At 44.8% G+C, this 22262-nt stretch overlaps 6 protein-coding genes across 6 annotated transcripts; 2 read left to right on the forward strand and 4 right to left on the reverse strand.

Moving 5' to 3' along the window:
• Nucleotides 1-526: 526 nt before the first annotated feature.
• On the forward strand, nucleotides 527-3026 carry PV09_06865 (uncharacterized protein; the record flags this gene model as incomplete). The annotated part of the gene is made up of 4 exons (XM_016360567.1): nucleotides 527-919; nucleotides 975-1172; nucleotides 1222-2274; nucleotides 2336-3026. The coding sequence occupies 4 exons, from the start codon at nucleotides 527-529 to the stop codon at nucleotides 2396-2398; spliced, it is 1707 nt and encodes a 568-aa protein (XP_016211553.1). The 3' UTR covers nucleotides 2399-3026.
• A 2352-nt stretch (nucleotides 3027-5378) lies between these two features.
• PV09_06866 (pyrroline-5-carboxylate reductase) lies at nucleotides 5379-6978 on the forward strand. Its single transcript, XM_016360568.1, has 2 exons — nucleotides 5379-5557; nucleotides 5603-6978. The coding sequence occupies exons 1-2, from the start codon at nucleotides 5503-5505 to the stop codon at nucleotides 6538-6540; spliced, it is 993 nt and encodes a 330-aa protein (XP_016211554.1). The 5' UTR covers nucleotides 5379-5502; the 3' UTR covers nucleotides 6541-6978.
• Nucleotides 6979-10747: 3769 nt separating this feature from the next.
• On the reverse strand, nucleotides 10748-11998 carry PV09_06867 (uncharacterized protein). Its single transcript, XM_016360569.1, has 4 exons — nucleotides 11757-11998; nucleotides 11550-11639; nucleotides 11291-11481; nucleotides 10748-11221 (listed from the first exon to the last, which is right to left on the reverse strand). Exons 1-4 carry the CDS (start codon nucleotides 11799-11801, stop codon nucleotides 11209-11211), a joined length of 339 nt encoding a protein of 112 aa, XP_016211555.1. The 5' UTR covers nucleotides 11802-11998; the 3' UTR covers nucleotides 10748-11208.
• Nucleotides 11999-13095: 1097 nt separating this feature from the next.
• PV09_06868 (uncharacterized protein) lies at nucleotides 13096-14498 on the reverse strand. Its single transcript, XM_016360570.1, has 2 exons — nucleotides 14171-14498; nucleotides 13096-14122 (listed from the first exon to the last, which is right to left on the reverse strand). The coding sequence occupies exons 1-2, from the start codon at nucleotides 14220-14222 to the stop codon at nucleotides 13446-13448; spliced, it is 729 nt and encodes a 242-aa protein (XP_016211556.1). The 5' UTR covers nucleotides 14223-14498; the 3' UTR covers nucleotides 13096-13445.
• A 2917-nt stretch (nucleotides 14499-17415) lies between these two features.
• On the reverse strand, nucleotides 17416-18125 carry PV09_06869 (uncharacterized protein; the record flags this gene model as incomplete). The annotated part of the gene is made up of 2 exons (XM_016360571.1): nucleotides 17416-17646; nucleotides 17709-18125. 2 exons carry the CDS (start codon nucleotides 18123-18125, stop codon nucleotides 17416-17418), a joined length of 648 nt encoding a protein of 215 aa, XP_016211557.1.
• A 1134-nt stretch (nucleotides 18126-19259) lies between these two features.
• PV09_06870 (uncharacterized protein) lies at nucleotides 19260-20644 on the reverse strand (the record flags this gene model as incomplete). Its single annotated transcript, XM_016360572.1, has 4 exons — nucleotides 20253-20644; nucleotides 20071-20181; nucleotides 19680-20005; nucleotides 19260-19580 (listed from the first exon to the last, which is right to left on the reverse strand). Exons 1-4 carry the CDS (start codon nucleotides 20359-20361, stop codon nucleotides 19260-19262), a joined length of 867 nt encoding a protein of 288 aa, XP_016211558.1. The 5' UTR covers nucleotides 20362-20644.
• Between the last annotated feature and the right edge of the window lie 1618 nt (nucleotides 20645-22262).

The raw sequence follows: 22262 nt of genomic DNA on the forward strand, positions 1-22262 counted from the left end.
CGAAATGAGGATACATAGGCGGCTACATCAAAATCTGGGCTTTGTTGATCTTTTTCTGAGATCAAAGAGGTAGTTGGGAGGATAAGCATAATAATGCTATTCAATAGACAGCCATCGTGACTACTTCAACGTTAATTCAAATTAGACTCGAGTCCTGTGGTATGGACCTGGCGATGAAATGACAAACGGAGCGGATGAGGAAAGATGTGCGAGGTAAACTCGCAATGGCGCACGACATTCGAGAAGATGAGTTGTATAAGCAGTATCGGAGATTTTCGAGACTCTCCTCATTGCTCAAGGATTCCGTTCTCTCATTTCGTAGATGTTGCTGCAAGATTACGAACGTTTCGCGTCTTCTGAAGGTGGGGACTCCTTCACAAGCACAGGCGTCTTCGAGGCACGATAATCAGCACATGCTCTGGCCACCAGCAACCCAACGGACCGGGGAAGTGAATTCTCGGCTGATGATGAGAAGGCCGACGCAATGTGGTTGGCGACATCCATTCTCTGTGAATCTCACGCCAGAATGGCGGCTTCGGTTCCTGCGTATCCGTCCGTGCAGGGTGGATCCCGTTTCGATGCGACTAAGCCTAAGACAGACCTCAACATTCAAAAAGTCGCGATACCGCCCTTCCACGACTTCACATTCCACTCACCTTTTTGCGATTTGAAAGCCGGAAGAATGGGGATCCTCGCAACTGTCGCAGAGCCTTTCTCTGTTGTCGAGTGGACGCCACTCACCGTCGCCGCCGCTTTTGCCCTCTTCCTCACTGTCACAGTTGTCCTGAATGTTCTGAAGCAATTACTATGGAAGAATCCGACAGAGCCTCCTATGGTCTTTCACTTGTTCCCGCTTATCGGTAGTACTATCACGTATGGCATGGACCCTGTCAAGTTTTTTCACAAAAACAAGGCGAAGGTTCGATGGAGGCGCTCCTTATTAGCGCACAGAATTCGCTGCTAACAAGTGCTAGTACGGTGACTGCTTTACATTCATATTACTCGGCAAGAAGACTACGGTCTTTGTTGGCAAGAGGGGCAACGACTTCATCTTGAACGGAAAGCACAGCCATATCAGCGCTGAAGAGGTCTACAACGGCCTGACCAAGCCTGTGTTCGGCAAAGATGTTGTTTACGACTGTCCAAATTCTAAGCTCATGGAGCAAAAGAAGGTTCGTTCTTGTGTATATGTTTGATCGAAATATCTGACAAGTCGAGCAGTTTGTTAAATTCGGTCTAACAACGGAAGCCTTCCAATCTTACGTCCCCCTTATCCAGCATGAAGTCGAAGACTACGTCAAACGTGCGCCCGCTTTTAAGGGCTCACGTGGCTCTGTCGAGGTCGTACGTGCGCTTTCCGAGACGATTATTTTCACGGCATCACGTACGCTTCAAGGAAAAGAGGTCCGAAGTCTTATGAATTCTGATTTCGCTGATTGGATGCACGATCTTGACATGGGATTTTCGCCCATCAATTTCATGTTGCCCTGGTTTCCTCTCCCACATAATCGCAGACGCGATGCTGCTCACAAGAAAATGATTCAGACTTATGCTGATATTGCCAAAAAGCGAAGAGCAGGAAAGGAGGAAAAGGATGAAGAGGATATGATCTGGAACTTGTTGAATTGCACATACAAAGATGGTTCCAAGCTCCCCGATCATGAGATTGGAGGCATCATGATTGCTTTACTTATGGGCGGCCAGCACTCCTCTGCTAGTACTACGGCTTTTGCGCTCCTACACCTCGCTGAAAGACCAGATATTCAGGAGAAATTAATTGCTGAACAGAAACGCGTTCTGGGCGAGGAACTAAGGCCTCTGAAGTACGAAGACTTGGCTAAATTGACGCTACATGCCCAAGTTATCAAGGAAACGCTCAGAATGCACTCACCAATTCACTCGATTCTCCGGCGCGTCAAGCAGCCCATTCCAGTAGAAGGCACTCCCTACATTATTCCTACCTCGCACCAGCTTCTTGCCGCACCAATCGCCTCCTCGATGTCGACTGAATACTTCCCGAACCCCGAGAAGTGGCAACCAGAACGGTGGGATGCTAGCGCGATGACAGTCGAAGACGAAGAGAAGGTTGACTATGGCTATGGATTGATCTCCAAGGGAGCAAACAGTCCGTATTTGCCGTTTGGCGCTGGCCGACATCGATGCATAGGCGAGCAGTTTGCGTACCTTCAGATGCAAACTATTATTGCCACCTTGGTGAAAGAATTCAAGTTTAGCTTGGATCCTAAGAAGCCGTTCCCAAAGACGGACTATTCGGTAAGCCTGCCAAAGGATCTCTGCGAACAAAAACGGAGGAACTAACGTTTTGTCTGTCTAGTCACTTTTCTCGCGTCCGTTGCCACCAGCAATGTTGATTTGGGAGAGGAGAAATAAGGCATGAGTAATTATGAAGTGTCAGATCATGCAGCATTTACGTTGTTGAGCGTACACTATAGCATTTCCAGAAATGTTTTGAAGAGCGGCTGAGAACTGCGAAATAGTAATATGTAATTATTATCTACTAATTTTGGCCATCTATTGAATGACTATCTCAACGAGCGTCTTTTGGTCAACCACGAGCGAAACAAGAGATATCTCTTAGCAGATGCTGTAGATGGCTGCTTACACTTTGGTGTTGTACGCGCTGAAGGATGTGAATGCTGTTTACTACGGAGATTTCTGCTGAAGAAGTTGAGTTCACCGTGAAGCCTTTGCGGTTTGCTGAGCAATCTCAGGAACTAACATTCCATGGCACGCCCTGCAGGGAACCCTCAACTCCTAGAACAGTTTATCTTCATGCGGACCTGAAGATATTACGGCCTCGCGTCGAAAAGATTCCAGGCATGCTGGAAGAATCAGTTTGAAACGGCAAATTGGACGAACATGACTCCTCAATTACAATCTACTTGGCGCGAAATTGCTCGGTACTGGACATTGCGTGAGAAAGTGTATGAAGCATCAAGCTCTTCGATGCTCCCACAGCTTCAGTTCGTAATGACTACTTGACTTTCGCTTTCCTCCACAAAAGCCCGCGCATACGTAATGTATTTTTTGGTACTCGACTCCAGAAAAGTCCATCGATCTGAGCTGATTTTTGTTGCGGGAATCGCTGCAATTGACGTGACACCATTTTCGCTCACCATGTGTACGATGTCCTTGACGAGGAACAAAGAGCATGGTCCATTGAAGCTACCTAATTTGTCTTGAAAGCTCGCGTGTAGTCCACTTGGTATCAGTTTCTTTCCTGCCCTAAAAAGCTAAAGTGAACCAAATCGTGATCCGGAAAGCATGTTCACGAGAGCAGACACTTTACCGGAGCGGCTAAGGAAATCGGGTGATAAAGAACCCCCCCCAAAACGACAGGGACGAGCTTGATCTGCAGTTGCACAATAAATACTGACACGAGAAATCATTGATATCTTGTTTCGAGGTGAAGTGAACACAAATTTCCCGATTGAGTGTACTGCATTTATGGTAGGCTCACAGGATATCAAAGCAAGAAAACGCAAGTGGGCAATTGATGGCCCCGAGGCTGACTACATTATAAAACATACAAATACATGTAAAGGGTCAAGCCGAAAAGGACGATGAAGCTATTGTTGTAGACCGCTCGTCTCGAGAACTTCGAGAGCCCCACCCACAAGGTGTAGGCTTCCCGTGATGAGAACTTGAGTTTGCTCCTCCGACTCAGCTGCCACGCGTCTTGCGAGATTGATGGCTTCCTCGATCGACACGGTAACTTCTGTTGTGGCATTGGGATCGAGCTCTGCCCAGGTGTTTGCGAGTTCCCGTTGCACCTTGAGTGCTTCGACTTCCTTGCTGTCGGTATTCATAGAAACAAAGTCGGCTTTATAGTTCCCCTCCTTGTAAGTGATGTTTGTGGTGAATATGCAATGCGAAAATGGGCTTCGAACGTTCAAGGTGCCCGATAACGTGTCGTACAATTTGCGAGCAAGAGCCCTGGCATCGCGCGACTGTTGATTGAAAATCATGATTCGTCGTCCATTCTTGTTTTCCATGTTCAAGGATCCAAACCATTTTGCAGCAGCTTCGATGCTTTCAATGGTATGCGCACCGTCTAAACACCACGAGATATTTCCGTCTTTTCTCAAGTCGCAGCGACCGGGAAGTTTAACTTCGGCAAGTCCAAGATGAAATTCACGAGGTAGTAGACCTGGGTACAGAATGGGATCCGGTATACCTTGGACTCCTATATTCGTCAGATGTTTTGCTGCAACTGCAACTGCAAGTGAGGCATTGTATTTCTGGTACTCCCCGGCTAGGCCAAGCTTGATTTTTCCGTCCGCTATCGCCGGTCTGACGGGGACTACCGTCAGCTCGCACATATTTTCTTGAGCACGTTTCTTCAAGACTTCCATCGCCGGTTCTGGCTGTGGTATAGTGAACGCGGTTGTACCCGTCTTGAAGATTCCGGCTTTGTGCCACGCAATTTCTGAGAGCGTTTCGCCGAGAATTTCTACGTGATCAATACCGAGTGCAGTCACTGCAGCGACTGAGGGTGCAGGAAGAATGTTCGTACTGTCATATTCTCCGCCAATACCACATTCGATAACCGCCGAGTCCACGCCCTCGCACGAGAATAGATGAAAAGCCATTAAAGTCAAATAGCGGAAATACATGGGTTTTGATCCATCTCCAGTGGATGACAGCCGGTCCCATACATCGAAAAAATACTTCGCAAATACAGCTTCTGATATCGGCTGGTTATTTATCTGGATACGCTCACGGACAGAGCGTATGTGCGGCGATGTATACAAGCCTATCTTACGAGGAGCTTTCGGGTCAGGAGATTTGCGGTATTGAGCTAATATTGATGAAATGAAAGAGCTTGTGGATCCTTTGCCTTTTGTTCCGGCTATATGGATGGGATGGAATGATGCGAAATCCGATGGCTGCCAGGCACATCAGCAGTGAGAAAAGCGCTGATTCAGTCCTAGCTTTACCTGATATCCGATGCGTCTAGCAAAATCAAGCATTTCAGGGATGGCTAACTCATTTAGTTCCTTTCTGGACGCCCTAATCGCTTTCACTACTGTCGAATTGGATTGTAAGCCATTGAGTGCTGTAAGGGCAGCCGGTTGAAATGTTAGTACTGCAAACGAGATGAATGAGAGAAGAGACTTGCTTTATAATCACGTGTTGCCATGATGTGAAATCCTCTTTTGGTTATGAAGAGCCCCGATTGGCTCTTATAAAGGATCATTAAGGCATAATTCGTTGCACCCGGTGGAAGTATAGCTGAACTCGAGGACTGTTGGAGATGTTGCGCTACGACTCATTGAGTACAGTGTTTAGACGCCGAAATCGGAGCATGTTTTTGAATCTTCCATCCCAAGTCCGACTCATGACTTACGACAACATTGATCGAGATATCTTTGTTTTCAATGAACCGAATTTTTTAGGACGGTGCTCAAGTGACGTACTACGCAGATAGAACAACATTCCTGCGTGGGGCTTTTGATAAGGGCTAATAAAATCGAAAATATGGCTTTTGCTGATACCAACTTCAATGGGCTTACGCTCACTATTCTCGGCTGCGGTATGCTGTTGACAGCCCTCAGCTAATGTGAACTAATTAAATCAGGTACAATGGGCATTGCAATAACGTCTGGCATAATGTCGCATTTGGAAGAGCGGATCCCGGGCCAGATCTCTCATGCCCCTTCCGGCACTTCGACTCCGATGGAGGAGTACCCACAAAGATTACCAGCAAAGTTCATAGCTTGTGTTCGGCGGGAGAGTTCCGCAAAACGTATCAGACAAAGCCTCGGCCATCATAATATTCCACTTTCCGTCTACGTCAACGATAACGTGAAAGCGGTCGAAGAAGGAGACGTCGTGCTGCTTGGTTGCAAACCACAGATGTTTCGTGAAGTTCTTGGAGCACCAGGTATCAAAGACGCGCTGAGAGGCAAACTATTGATTTCTATTCTTGCTGGAGTTACCGCTGAACAAATTGAGCAATTGCTCTACGGGAAAGAGCAACCGGCTGATGCCTGTAGAGTGGTCAGGGCTATGCCAAACACTGCATCGTTTGTTCGTGAATCAATGACGGTTATTGCGACATCGACGCCACCTCTGTCACCTGAATGGAACAGTTTGGTAACCTGGATATTCTCAAGAATAGGACGGGTCGTACATCTTCCACCCTCCGCTATGGATGCGAGCACTGCGCTATGCGGCTCAGGACCTGCCTTTATGGCTCTTGTCCTTGAAGCATTGGCAGATGGGGGCGTGGCCATGGGACTTCCAAGAGCTGAAGCGCAGCTTATGGCAGCACAAGTCATGAGAGGTACGGCGAGTCTGGTGACCAACGGGGAGCACCCTGCAATTTTGAGGGATAAGGTCAGCACACCTGGCGGATGCACCATCGGAGGTTTACTTGTTCTCGAAGAAGGCAGGACAAGAGGAACTGTAGCAAGAGCTGTTAGAGAGGCAACAGTCGTTGCGAGCCAGCTTGGAAAAGGTGTCGTTGGCGTAAATGGAACACGATTTCTCGAACGAGGCGGAATGAGCGACTGATCAAGTTTGGATGGTCAAACTCGAAGGTACTTACGTGAAAACCTAATCTCAATAATTTTTGGGCATCATAAAAGATATTTTAGGAGAGGGTTATTTGAATGTATCGGCTGTCATTGTAGCAATAGCCATGACGGGGTTGAAAAGTTCATCTTGGCATTATAATCTAAGCCCACTCTAAAATAGGGTACTAAACAGAGATACCTTTGGCATGACGGCGAATTAGGGAACCGAAGAGTGCTTCAAATCCTTACAATTTGCATTGTTTAGTTTCACGACAAGCCATTCGTGTTGCCCATGTGTATAAATATCAACGGCGACTTGAGCTCATCTGGCCTTTGGACAAAGTCTTGTATACGCTACGAAGCGAACGCGCAACCAATGCGTTCGTCCAAATGCAGTTATACGGGGCAAACTTGGCATAGAAATTTATGATACAACCATCACCCAACTTTCTGAATATAATCTCGAGGTGAAGAGACCACTGCTTGGCACGACTTAGCAAGTTTTGCGCTGTAAACGCTCATTGGAATCATAGACAGTTGCCGTAGCTTCGTTTTATGGTTTGCAATAACTGATATCTGTGGAATAAGCAAAGAGAAATCGATCTATTCGAAAGTATAGACTATTCCCGTTCGAAGAAAACAATCTTTTGTGTTACACTCTGCACGACATCATTTCTTTAGATTTAACAGCCTATTTATCACGTCAGTAGTATCCAGATCATGCTGCTTTGCAATTCTGTGGTGAAAGAGAAGTTATTGAAGCCCTGTGGCACGCCGGGGTTAACTTTCAATTTTGTTTCTACCTCCCCTTCCCTCAGTTCTCGTTTATATATTAATGCCGAGTCTCGGAACAAGCCTCGTCCATGAACTTGCAAGTACAGTGGAGTAGGTTCTTTTGGCCACTTGGCCAGAGTAGTACGGAGTTGAAATGATTTGACTGATCGTCTGAAGCTCCGGTAAAGTGAAAGAACTGAAGCAGCACTTCGTGTCTCAAGCCGCCTTGGATATCTTGGCTTCAAATTATGTACTCCGGTCAATGTTATTTTGGAATAGCATTGAACTGGCATGTACTGGTACATATCTCTAACAGTCCAGTAGTATGAGTCTCAAGCTTTTCATCCCGAGATAAATGCCTCACGAGGCTCGCCACATGAGCACCTGCCGTGGAGCCTTGAACGATGAAATTTTTACTCGGGTCGGCACCAAGCTCAACGGCGTGTTCGGCAGTCCGTTTCGCCACATCGAAACAATCGTACGCCGTAATTGAAGATTTGTGCTCCCGAGCGAGCCTGTGTCCGATGTTTACACATATGGCATTGAATTTCTCTGAGAACAGGCGGCAATGGGCTTCTTCTTCGGTGAGACTGCCCGTGAAGTTAACATCTCCGTGAATGGCAATGGTAAAAGGACCAGGTGAAGTCGATGTGGCCTTGCGATACACCCGTATTGGGACCTCAAAGCCATCTCTGGACCTGACGGTGCAATCTTCCACTAAGGTCTGCGAAGTGAGACTACAAGTCACTTATTCACAATATCTTACTTGTCGTTCATTATTTCGTACGTGGTTCTCAAATTGGGTAGATTATGAAGGGTTGGAGGAGGCGATTGAGTCTGAAGCCATTGTACGAGCTCTGAATGAAGGCGAGAAAAAGGAAGCAGGTCTTCGGCGTTGCGTGAAATTGAGCACATGATATGTAGTAAGTCATCACAGTTTGCGGAACTGGCTAGGTTTTGCTTCGAGGAAGCTTTCTAACACGGCAACCGGGCTTCTACGATTTACATACGCCATCATGCTGCAATCTTTGATCGCGTAAGCGTCATCACCTTGTATGTCAATTGCTTTCTTTGTTTTCGATAGGGGGATGCCAAGGGGTGCCAGCCGGGCATCTACATGACATCTCTGTTTCCGATGCTCATAGTCGTGGCCTCCTGCAGCCTTGGCTACGGCCGAGAGTTGTGTACGCATGTCAGCGTTTATGAAAGACAGTAACTCAAGTTAACCATCAATGAGTGAATCAATCATGACAATTGGGTAAAGTTTTCATAATTGATAGATTTCGCAATATTCAGCGCACTCTTGCTGTCAACTATTGAATCATGGGCTGATTGTATCTATTTTGCGCTCAGATACCATATCAATTATATCTTCTCGTACATTTAGAAATTTACTCTGCCATGCATGCATGTTCGGTGTTAAGCGTCTCTGAAGCTCGAATGTCGGCGTTTAGTGCCACTTACTGTTCCTACGAGCCGAGGCTTTCACTGAGAGCTTCTCACCTTTCCGACAGCATTGATAAAAGGCAAATCATGGATATTGTTGCGCCTTGTAAATTGCTACTGCATGACGATCAACAGCTATAATTGTGCATTCCACAGCGTCCGGTACTTTGCTAGTCGCATTATTCGTTTATTTGTTGATGCTCCGGAGTGTTGCATCCTTCCGAACAGGAGATCTATTTCTTGACCTCTCTCACCGTCCGATTGTTGTCGTCGCTTCTTCCATCCTATATCATGATCGTTAGCCTGACAAACGGGAGCAAAGATACTTCTTCAAATCTCTTTCTTTGCTCATCTCGTTCCTGATGCACTAGCGGACTCTTGTCGATCTTTTCTCGTACACCATGGCGATTTCGTGTTCTCAGTACGAGCGCGTAGGATCGATGTTCTACCATTGCTTTGCCATGTCACCTCAATATTTAAGTCCCTTTTTCGCAGGAAGAGATGCCAATCTATAATAAACCACGTCTTGTCTCGATCATGAAGCGTCCTATTTACGAAGCCGGTTGATGATAGCGCTCGGTGGAATTAAAGGTATCTGCACAAGTTGGACTGGTGAGATCTTGCGCAACTCTCAAATCATAATTATCCAAAAAGACTTTTGCTACGCTAGCCGAGTCCACTCCAGCAGAGGGTTTGTCCCTCGTATCGTCCGTAGCACGATTCATGCTGGTATGGTAGACACATCTCGCTCCGAGACTTATCGCAGCGCCCGCAAGTTGGTGAGGCTTGATCGCACTTGATTTCTCAATGATGACAACTTAAACAGGCAAGAAACTTTCTCCTCCGCTTGCGAGATCTATATGATGATGTTTTTGTACCATCACCTTGGTAAGGGCCCTCGGTATCATAGTTACGGGATCGTGCTGCATGATCGCTCAACTGTAAATCACTGTTAACTTCGATAACAGTAAGCCAGCGATAAACTACAAATAGTCCGTCGATTAAAGTCAAAGAAGGTCGTGCGCCCAACCTGTGCCTATCGTGGCCATGTGAAAAAGATCAAGGCTGAGGGGAAGACAATACCGAAGGTGAGTGAAGATTACGATTACAGCATGAAGATGAGTGTTTCTGCCTTAGGTGTTAGATGTATCAGAGCTTTAAATGAACTACTCAAAGCTTAAGACCGCGCAATCGACTTTTGAAAATTACCATGATATCGTTATTTCCGCTACTTAAGCAACAGCGACATAATTTGACTTAACGCCTTCATTGAAAAGAGGAGTCCTTGTTCGACTTTTTTTAATTTAAAATATTCTATTGGGATCCATATCAAGCTCATGGTGCGTTGCTTTCTCGACCAAGGGCGTCAAACTAGACAAAACGCTTGTTTCTTTATATCAAAATGTTCTTTTTAATATGAAGTACCTGATTGTACAAAAGGAATTTTGATAAGTAGAGATGAAATTCACGTTCAATCCAAATGGGAAAAGAAATAGATCAGAACTATAGTCAGCTATAAACTTTTGTGATCAGGAGATCTCGGAAACAAAATACATTTACCTGTCAGATAATGCTGAGTGTGAGTTTAGCCTAATACTCCTAAATAGGTTAGGACAAAATGATTCACAAAAAGTTTAGCATAGATAGATTTTAAGAGGGAACTATTGTTTCTCGGAAATAAATATACGTTAGGGTCCATTGAACCATTGCAATACCTACTCTAATTCCACTGAGACTGGACTTTTAAATGTTTGCCAGTCTTACTAGATATACATCGTTGGAATAAAAGCGAATCATAAAAGGCTGATACAATGAACTGAAGCTTTTCAGCTACAACATTAGCCTCTCCTTCTTCCACATCAAAAATCAATGAGAGTTGCGAAGCGTTCGAACGGGAGCAAGATGTGAGCTCAGTATAGATCGTGCAGGACTTTGGCACCAAATTCAAGAGCAGATTCTGGAGTGAGCAGTAAAGATGGAAACGAGTTTGGCTTTATTTCAGACTAATATCCTGAATGTACTTATGACTATTTGAAATATTATGTGTGTGTCGACGCTGTTCAATCTAAGTCAAATGAAGGGGCTACTTTTTAAGCCGCGGTGATGTTCATAGTTTATGGACAATCTTAGTTCATTCAGATCTCTTAAGCTTGAGTGAACGCGGGGGCTAGTCCAAACTTTGAAAAGCATCTCAACATGGGTAGTGACTTGACAATCACCACTGAATGCTATTTGGTCCCTTCAGTATTGTTACGATCGAATTGCAAGCTTTGGGCACGAGAGAGAGAGAGCATTTTTGAGACATGGACAGAAGAGTATCTCATTTTTTCTCGTTTTAGGAATTTCATGACATCATACTTGACTTAGACTAGGCGTACCCAGACAGGTAGGACAAAATGCCTCCGATATTGCCTCCAACAATGCCGTTGGCAACACGGTCATCGTTCTACCAGCCTTGACTGTTTCGTATTTACTGGTCAGAATAATCGTACTTCCGTAGAGAACATGGCGTTTATGGGGCTACTCACTCGTTGTTATCGGCAAGAGCTTGTTCAGCCTGTCGCCTTGCGTCGTACTTGGCCTTCTCTCTGTCAATAAAGTCAAGGCCCTTGGTTTCCGCCTCGCGATCAATGAATGCTCCAGCGAAGCCAGCAAGAATTTCCTTCGCCTTCTCATGACTAGGTGGTTGGCCATTTTCGCTTACGTGATTTTCGTAAGCCTGAGTTTTGGACACAGGAACAGTTAGCTATACGTGTTGTACTCGGGACGATCAGGAGATGGCTGTACCTTGGCAGCCTCGTAAGCTGCTGCACCAGCAATCAGCTCGTGCACCTTCGAGGGCTCGTGTTCCTGGCCATAATTGTCATTGCCGGACACCTGTACGAAAACGTGACACATCAGTTCATCAATCTCTACCCAAGACCTAGCAAGTTCAATCCAGGTCTGTCCATGGGAGGAAGAACCATGAAGCCTAGACGTCTGATAGTTACTCACCGTGTTATAGGCATCCTCTTGAGAACTTCCGTCAAACCAGCCCATGATTGTGAAGTTAGATGGTAAGATTGTGCGTTTAAAGATTGAGAAATTGCTGTAGGACACGAAATTTGAGAGCTTTTCCGCTCCTTTTATAATGTTCTCCCAGAGGTCGCTCCCCACTTCAGCTAAGGAGCAAGCTTCAGCCTATCATGGCACCTTGTTTGCGGAGGATCCACATGCTCCCCCAGCCGACAGGTTAGGATGTCGCAAAACGCATTGAAAGCGAGTTCGATTGTGCCACTAAAAGCTGCACCCTGCATAATCTGGACATCAGGGCATGACCAAGCTCGATCAAGCTTAGCCAAGCTTTGCTCCTTGCTAGGCAGACAACACGCAAAGTGGCTTGGCCTACCAGGTCATGGCGGGGCGTCTAGCTGAGTTTCAAGTTCATGCAAGTGCGAAGTAACCGAAACACCAAAAGAGAAGGAAAGAAAGGAGTCCATGAGACAAGCGATGACGAATACAGAGCGAGACATGACGAATACAAGGGACGCGATCTGCTGTAGCGGTCACTTTGTGGCATAAAACGACTCCAGATGTGCGGAACAATAGCCTCACAAATAAGCTTACGAATCCATGAAATTCACAACGAATGCCCTGTGAATCGGAACTCTTTGAGGAAATGATACTCGGAAAGCACAAAATCAAGGCTTTCAACTGTGGGTTGAGGAAGACTCCAAGTTTCGGCTTCCAGGGCGATCATGTCGGACTCGACGTACCCTTAAACGCAAACCATGCAGCCGCTCATGTAAATGTTGAATTCAGGGTCGAGGATATATCCAGTCGTCTGTCCAGACGACACGAGATCTCCGACGATCAGATACAGGGTGGTTTGACAATCTTCTCCAAGGCAATAATCACTCATTGCAATCATAACGCATGAAAGAGTGGCGCCATCACAAGCTATCTCTTGAGCTCATTGTTGGGGCGATCTTGTGACGTCAAGGTAGTTTCACCAATAAAATTGGATAGCACGGCGGCTGTGATTGTTTTCAAATATTGAAAATACGCTACCGTCATCGTGCATTATCGATTGCTCCGCCTTCGGACCATGGCCGTCTCACATGCTTCCTTTAATGCATACTTTATATCACAAAAAAAGCCATTACCGTCTTTCATTTTGGCTCTATTGTTGCATTGTAGCTTTCAAATCATATCTGAAACTGCGTCTAACTTATCCTGTAGAGCACTTAATTACGCATTTCTGTTTCACTCATAAAAACCCCCCGAAAGTGAGTGGAATAGATGGAGAGAAAACCAATCTCCTCGTAAATACTGATCAACTGAAGATGTTCATGTTTGACCAGCGAGACCCATCCGTGGCTATCAGTTTAAGGTAGTGGAAAGATTATACTCTTAATGCATCTGAGTTTGACTAAATAGCTGAGGTGCTGTAGTAGTATGAGGGTTTTCTCGACTTGTGATTAAATTGCGAAGCAACAAGCAAGAATCAACTCTCTTACCTTCAAAATGAAAGCAATGTGAGATCATAGACAACCGACCACACTTACGGCCTTCGCAGATAGAAACTCCTTTGCGTTGAATTCACTAGAAATACAGGCCTCAAGAATTATTCCAAGTATAATCGCTGAGATTTCTGTATTGGTGGCTGAATTACTGCTTTATTCATGGATTAAATTCGAAGATTCATACTTTAGAATGTGTCAATGCAATGCAGCTGAATCTACCTTCGCTTGCTTTCGCCAGATTAATTATTTGAAGCGGACCAAGCTCCAACGCTTTGGTCGAGAACAAATCGTCTTCCTCAGGAAGTGCACCTCTATCAATAGGACCCTTTTTCCAGCCCTCCATCTGATATAGGTGATTGTCCTTGCCTTTGACAAAAGCGGCAAATGCGTAGTCCACAGGTTCATTCGTACCAGGAACTCGCGAGTCTCCCGTCTGTGCTGCTTGCTTGTATATCTCTTCCAACTCTTCTGAATTATATATCAGATCAGCACGCTCTGCTGGTTTGAGAGGTATGGCGTCGTTTCGAAGTCTATCAAAGAAACTGCCGGGTTGAATGTAGTCGGCAGCCGGGAGATTGAGGACACAATGCATCAGACCCATAAAACCACAAGTGTGTCCTATAGTTTGCCTAAACCACAAAACTGGTTCGTCAGGTCCAGAGCCACTGTACTCAAAAGGAGAGTCATTCCGGCTCTCAAGTGCATCTTCGGGGTATAGAAACAACAACGCGAACACCGGGCGTGGGACTAGTGCCATGAGCTCTGGCTCCGTCAAAGAATATGGCTCGTGGAAGCTGAGTTCTGGCGAAAGACCAAGCCTATGAGCTAACCGAGTCATCACGTCAGGATTGTTTTCTGGTCTCCCTTTTAGTAGTGAGCAGTGCAGGATCATAGGGATTCTACCTAATGGCACCCAAATCTTTTTGGATGTCAGCTTATGGGGATCAGAAGCCATTATGCTCGAATTCCAGACGAGATATGATGTATGGAGCTAAGTTCAAAACCGGGTGCTAAAATGATGTGTTTGAGCGACCGACGGCACTAGCTAACAGGTTAGAATTGAGAAGTGCTGCCCGCATTCGTCGGCGCTTGTTGCCTGCTGCGCAATAATACATTTTGGTAGAATTAATCAATAAACATGTTAAAAACGGGTTCGTGTAACGTGACTCTTTCTCTAAGTCTAATTGGACTATTCTGCATGCTTGGTCTTGTGATTTATAGCTTTCAGAATGGTATTGAACACTTGTGATAGTGTTGATATGAGGTGACACTGTTCCACTCAATAGGTTCCTTATCGATAGTATCAGGTGACCTCAAACATCAAGTAATCGGCTATGGTAAACCAACCTTTAAAAACTGTTCTATTTATTCCTCCCAAGACTGAAGTTACAATTGAGAACACAGCGTCTTTTACCAAATTATTACTTAGAAGCGTAACATTTTGGTTCCACGATTACTCTTGGAGATAGAAACTAAAGGACGGAGAGGCGAGAAGACTTCGAACTTTTTTCTTCCTCCTGTGGCATTTAAAAAGAAACCAGCTATTTTGGAACATCCCCAAAGATAAAGAATTAAAGAATTCAATCTACCTGTTACACTTTAAGTCTTGGATTAGATAACCAGTTGCTTGAATTTGTTAGAACCTGGAACTGTTCTAAATTGGTACCACTTTCTCGGACGTCCTTATCGATTTGTCAATTTCGAATGCATATTCTGAGGGGTTGCTGTGCTCCTGTCCTTGGATGATACGACCCTCATCAAGCTCTTCCTGAATGCCAAGTCCCTCAGGAGGGGAAATGTAGCAGAAGAGCACGTAGAGGATTATACCCAAGGACATACCTACATAGTAAGCAACATCATATATACGAATCCACCCTTCGGAAATTGAATAGCCTCCACAGGTAACCACCAATCCGGGCATAGAGGGTATTATGCTCAGAAAAAAAGCTGCAAAAGCCCTCCAGTTGTAGCCCCAAGTGTACCAGTAAATTCCACCCTCAACATAAAGGTCTGGCATTTTCATCTTCTGCTTGCGTACTATCCAGAAGTCTGCGATCATAATGCCCGTCATAGGGGCCCAGAAAACTCCAAATGCTGAAAGCACAGTTAAAAACGTGACAGCTTGCGTCAACATGCGCCATGGCTGGATAAGAACACCCAGAATGCAGATGAGGCCTAATCCACGACGCATGTCGAAGAATCGCGACCACAGACCAGCGATATCCATCCCATTTGTGAATCCATTCTGGGTAATATTCTCAAATACTTGGCTTGAAAGCAATCCACATCCAGCGAAGAATGTTCCCGCTCGGCAAGCGGCCGTGTAGTTCTCAGATTGGAGAAACTGTAATAGAACTAAAGGGTTCCATAACACCTGGCCATACATATCGTACGATGCGGAAGTTACAAGGACTCCAATAAGCGCTCCTGTGGTGACAGTGAGAGGCATCGCGATGATTATGGGAATGACTGGAGCATTTTTTGTCCTAGCAAAGCGTGTCCAATCAGATACCCGCACAGTACCTCCTGTATACGCGCCAGCAACGGAGCTGATACTGCACATCATTGCAAAACCTCTGTCAAGATTACTCAGGGGAACTGCGGAACTTAAGGAGCTTAGAAGCGACCCAGCACCACCATTGGCGTTGATAAAATACTGCTTATATGTTAATTTTTGGAAGGATTCTTCGTGGCATCCAACGCCAACTATATACCACGTACCCCGAGAATTCCAGAAAAGCTTGCGCTAGCGATGATGAAGTTTGGATATAGCCACTTGTGAATTTTCCAGGCAGGAATGAAGATGCAAGGCACATAAAAGACGAAATACAGTAAGAAGCCGATCAGATCTCGAGTTGTAATATACGCACTGTAGTGAGTAAGCTTCTAATGCTACGTGTTTTCCACGCCCTGGAATGCATTCTCACCTTAAGGGGAGAGTATTCCGCATGTTCTTGAACGATGGGAATATCGAGCTTAGAATAACCACTATTGCTTGGCCTCCGTAGTAGGATTGAACTCCAAAGTATATAATACTCCCGAAAACATTAAGTACAATCATGAAATTAGCCCTGAATGGCAATCAGCTCTTCTAATCGATGAAAGCTCAAGAATCTATGATCATGAACCATACCCACAGAGCCCGAAGGTAGATCGGCAATTCATAAAGAAACCAACACGATGGATGCGACCCATCTGACCGGTAAAGTAACTAAGAAGCGAGCTGCAGGTGGTAGCAATCAAGACTGCGCCTACGGCTTGTCCAGCAGTTAAACCAATCCTGATCATAGAGCTCCCCAATGTGTATGAACTGATGCAAATTCCTATTACGTTCAAAAGAACCTATGTCAGTGGGTGCTCTATCTCGAAACAGACACGAAGAAGCTCTTTACATACCTGCTGTGGCCCAATAAGTGAAAAAAGCAATCGCAGTGTATGTTTGACGCTCAGGGATGACAGGGTAGATGTCACGGTTCCCCCATTTTGTTGTACCCTGTGCAGCGTATTGCTCAAGGCCATGTTTGACCTCAAGTGCTTTAGCTACCCTGTGCCCGACACCCATCATAGCTTTGACGATTCTATTAGACCCAAAAGTTTCGTCAGGCCTGATTCATTGAGCTAAAGTGTAAGATTTTTTCACAGCCACGACATAAAAATGAGTGCTAAGTTGATTGTATTATGTAGATCTAGATCCTGCACGGTCTGAAGCAACCAGACGCTCGGGGTCGAGATTCCGAAAGAAAGAATCCCACGAACCTCTTCCGTCCAAGATTGCTAGATATGACTGTCTTCAGCCCTGTGATAAGTTATATCGGGAAATCGGATATAGTTCATCATCAGAGATAAGATTTGTGTGCGCACCATTGAAAGCACAGTGCTCGACAAGGACGCGTAACAAGACAATACCTGCTGGACATGAATTCGAGTAGTATGCTGCAATTTGAAATCAGAAATGTAGAGAGATACAGAATCAAAGATCTCGTTATGTTTGACAGAATTCTACGTTAAACTGCATGTTGTGCTACGATACATTTGATGGTGATTGTAGAGTACGGATGTTCTAGTCAACATTTCCATTAGTATGGAATGGGATAGAGTACATCTCAGAGCAGTTGTAAGACCGAAAATTGCAAGATGAGATTTTAGGCTTAATCTACGCCCTGAATGACTACTTTCATTGTATTCTCTCCTCTTTCGAATGTTTCAAACGCCTCTAAAGCTCGTTCGAAAGGAAATCTATGGCTGATCAAGGAACTAGCTTTAATCTTTCCACTAGCAATGAGATCTATGGCTGCCGGATAGCACCCTGTTGTGTACCTTGCAGCACCTTTAACGGTAAGTGATTTGATCAGAACTAGTGTTATCGGGAAATTCACAGTCTATGAATATGGTAAGTCTACCATCAAGCAAAAATTTGCCCATACCTTAAGAATAAACTTACATCAGGACCTAAACCAACCTGAACGAATGTTCCTCCACTCTTTGTGCATAAGACTCCAGATTGAATGCATGTTTCCGCCCCCGTGCACTCGATAACCACATCTGCGCCGTCTGGAAGTCCGCATTGACTCATAATTTTCTCAGCATCTGCTCTGGAGTCATTCAGACCGGTGAGCCCTTGATCTGACACAAACACTGTATCGGCACTAAAGTTCTTTGCAAATTTGGTCCGGGAAGCAGAGATGTCGACTCCCACAACTCTTTTGGCTCCATAACAACGGGAAACAGCCTGACATAAAATTCCTATCAGTCCACAGCCAAATACCAGCACTGTTTGACCTCCTTTCAAGTCCGCAGTTTTTACTGTCTGCACAACTACTGCAAGTGGCTCGACAAGAGCACCGTCCTCGGAGGACATATTCGATGGGAGTGGGAAACAGAAATCTACAGCGGTTATGAAATATTTCTGCAGAGTACCGTTGAACGGAGGAGTGGATGGGGCAATAAGAGAAGGACAAATATTATAGTTTCCAGACCTGCAATATTCGCATCTAAGAGGACAATCAGCAGCGCTACCATAATAGTTGATGAGTCAAGACTCACGATCTACATGGCACACTTGGTTCAATTGCGACTCGTTCTCCTACCTTAATACTTTTTACCTTTGCGCCTACCTCAACAACGATTCCACAGCTTTCATGACCCTGTATCATAGGGCGTTTAACAACGAAATCTGCAATTCGTCCATCCGCGAAATAGTGCAGGTCACTCCCACAGATTTCAGTTTGTTCAATTCGAATTTTACATCGGTTTCACTTCTAAGCTTGGGTATTTCTCGGTTCTCGAACGCTGTGACCCTAGCGGACTGGAGTACAAAGGCAGTGTTCTGGGAGGTTTGGTTAGAAAGGATTCCTCAGCTTTCAAGATACTTCTCACAATTTCAGCCATTCTTCGTTCTCAACGAGAGTCCTCTAATGCCATATAACAGCCTGTATAAGATATAATTGTTGACAGACGTGCGTGATATTTAAATTAAACATTTTGTCCTCTATCAGTGAAACTTCTCTCCGAAAACGTGTACTTGTTTCGAAATTGAGTGTATTGATATCCATATTCGGGTTCCAAAAACGTTAATTTTCAGAATGATCAGCAAGAGCACCAATGTGAATAGATCAATTGTGATATCGGAACGTGGGTTCCGTCGGCCTGGAGACCGCGACAATACGACCTGACGCGAATCTCCCGAACCATCATCTCGATTTACCTCCACGGTCCTCTGTCAAATTTGGAATTGTCAATCAATCAAATTGAGCTTTGAAATATCCACAGGCAATATTGTCTTCATCGTACGCTTTATTAGATATATCTTGAATTTATGTGTACATGTATAACCGGCTTAAATTTTAGGCAATCGAGAAAAGTTCAATACTACGACGATTTGAAGAACTCGAGCTATTACTAAGAATACTTAACGATCGGATAGTCTTTGGCGATCCTGCCATCTAAATGGGCTTCACTTACTACGTACTCTTACTTGTGATTTTTCAAATAGTTACCAGGCACAATAGCCTCCATCAACCCTCAGATCAGTGCCCGTTACAAAGCTACTTCCATCTCCCAATAAAAACAGTACAGGTGCACGATACTCATCTACTGTACTTAGTCTGTACAGCATATGGTCACCAATAATCTGCTCCTCTAATCCTGGACGATCAAGTGCGACCTGGAGCGCCGGCGTCCTAATATATCCAGGCGAGATGGAGTTTACCCGAATAAGAGGTATTCCGACCCTTCCTCCCCATTCTGCTGCCATAGATCGTGCAAGTTGAAGCACTGCTGCTTTAGAGGAATTATAACCTGCATTATCTGTCCCCTATAGGGTTTAAATTAGAAGCATCAAATCACGTTGGATATTGATCTTGTCGAATTCTCTTTTTCGAACAGACATAGCGAGTATCGAGGAGTCACTTACCCTATTAGATACTAATCCGCTAATGCTGCTTATCAATACCATACTCGCTGACAGGCCAGTCTTTATAACCTCCCGTGCAACTGCTTGTGCCACAATGAAAGTGCCTAGGACGTTGATATTGAGGAGTCGTTTGAACTTTTCTGGAGGGAAATCTATCACGGAGTAATTATCCGACACTCCAACACAATTGACAAGTCCACGTATGGGACTTCTTAATGTTGGCACAAAATCTGAAAAGACCTTGGCGACTTCTTCTGAATTCGTCACATCACATTGAAAATATGAAAGTGTTGTCCCATGCTTTCGAGAAGAAGCTTTTAACATCTCTGAATAAAGTTAGTACAAGTACGATATGCTGAATTAAGCAGAATGCTACTTCAAGTTTACCTACCCCATACAGATCCATTTGGAGATACGATAATGTCCAAACACACAACATCTCCACCACTTTCTAGAACTGTGCCCACGACAGCTGCCCCTAGTGCTCCAGCACCACCTGTCACTAAGCCAACATCTTTCTTAGCATTGCATTTATATTCTTGTAAGTAGAAGATGTTTTTGAATGGTTCATACCAATGATAGTTCGACCTTCTAGCCGAAAAAGGTCGGCTAAAGGCGTAGCAGAATTGGCTTGAGGCGGCTTGGCCTCCCGATTAATCGGATCATGAGCATTTAGTGACATGTTTTTGCTTTCAGTCTGATAAAGCCTGGGTTTCCATCAAGTTCAAGGCCAAGAATACCTCGACATTTGTTTATATTTTGCCCTCAGATAAGACTATTTAGCCTTTCATGTTAGAACAAGAGTCTCCCGAAGATGAAGGCCTAGTGTCTGCCATGGTGGTACCGGAGATGTCGTGGTAGACCCGAAAAATTGCTACGGCGTGTGGTTCGGATGAAATGTTCATAGCTTCAGAGCTGTTCTGCTATAATCTAAGCCGATTTTGTGACTCTGCATCTCGGTGCTTCGTACCGAAGAGAATACAGATCATGCCCTTATCAGCACTAATTACGATGTTATGCGAAAGAAGCCTACACTAACACAAAAAGGGTTTGGCGGAGTCAGCTTGGGTGTCTTCAGCTCTCAGCCTCTACACCTCAGTGCTTGTACCTATGACTTGGTTATCAGGAACAACGTATGCTACAATTTTTGACACTAAAATGCGGGAACAAAATGTCCAGAGCTTCCGTCTTGCTCCTTGGCCTTTCCCGAGAGCGCTAAACCCCTTATTTGAAGGGAACAGAGGTAGATGGCCGTAAGTTTAGCTTGAATATGTGTTCCCTTCTGTTCCATCTTAGACTATGTGAGCGCTGGAAACGATCGCTTCCAATTTTCCGAAACGCTTCCATGCCTTTGTCTGAGGAAGCAAAAGTGATTCATGTTCCTTATCAGGTCCGTGCTACCGATAGGAAGTCTCGTCTATCAGGATTCAGTACATTATTGAACTCATTTCCATGCCAATGTTTTGCGAACCTCCCCGATAACCTTCTGCAGGAGGAACTTGTTGACCGGGTTCGCAGACCTATTGGTCATATTGTTGTGTTACGTGCAACTATAGCCACGTGCCAAGCATATATGCACTTTCAAGGCATAGACGCGAGCTTTACGTTTTGACGGTTATCGCTCCCGAGATAAGAGGTGTTTAAATACCTATTTCTCAAGTCCGTCGGGTTTTCCCTGCCGTGAACAAGGAAATTGATCTAACGATATTCGATTTAGCATAATATCATATGATTATATGTCGAGTTTGGTGTCTATTTATTAACCTGTACTGCATTCAGGGTAGGGATGAACTCTAAGTGGTCTTACCTTTAATGATCATTTGTTATTTATTCAGTTTACACTTTCTTAAATCAAGAGATGGTACTGATAGCGACAGATTCACGAAGCACAGCCGTTTGTGAAGCTCAATATGAGTTACCATCAAATGCAGTGAACAAATCTGATCAAACAATTCCTAAATTTCTAGTCAGCAATGTAGTTCCTTCAGCGTCGCAACACAACAATTTGGAAAATACAAAAGCTACTGTCGAAGATTTTCAGTATGCTCCATTTTCAACACCGTATCGAATTATCGATCAGTACCACTCGAAACCAACAAAAGTACGTGTCGCTTGCATTGGCGCTGGAGCTGGTGGATTGTGTGTCATCTACAAGATGGTAAGGATAGATAAATGCTTTATTCCCACACAAAAAAACATAAGTTGATTCTTACTAGCGCCACATGTTAGAGCAAGGAAGCTGGGAGCTTACGGTATATGAGAAAAATGGAGGTGTGGGAGGCACATGGCGGGAGAATAGATACCCTGGTGTTGCCTGCGATACCCCATCTTCCCTTTACACGTACTCGTGGGATCCCAAATGGGATTGGACTCACTATTATGCTTACGGGCCCGAGATTTGTCAGTACTTCGAGGACTTTGCTGATAAGAACCATTGCAGAGAGTTTATCAAGTTTGATGTTAAAGTCGTAGAAGGACGTTGGAACGATGAAAAGGGCCATTGGATTATTCTTGTCGAAGACCAGAAAACAAAAGAACGATATACAGATTGGTGTCATGTTCTAATTAACGCGGCTGGAATTC

Source organism: Verruconis gallopava (assembly GCF_000836295.1).
Source record: "Verruconis gallopava strain CBS 43764 unplaced genomic scaffold supercont1.25, whole genome shotgun sequence".
NCBI classification, from domain to species: domain Eukaryota; kingdom Fungi; phylum Ascomycota; class Dothideomycetes; order Venturiales; family Sympoventuriaceae; genus Verruconis; species Verruconis gallopava.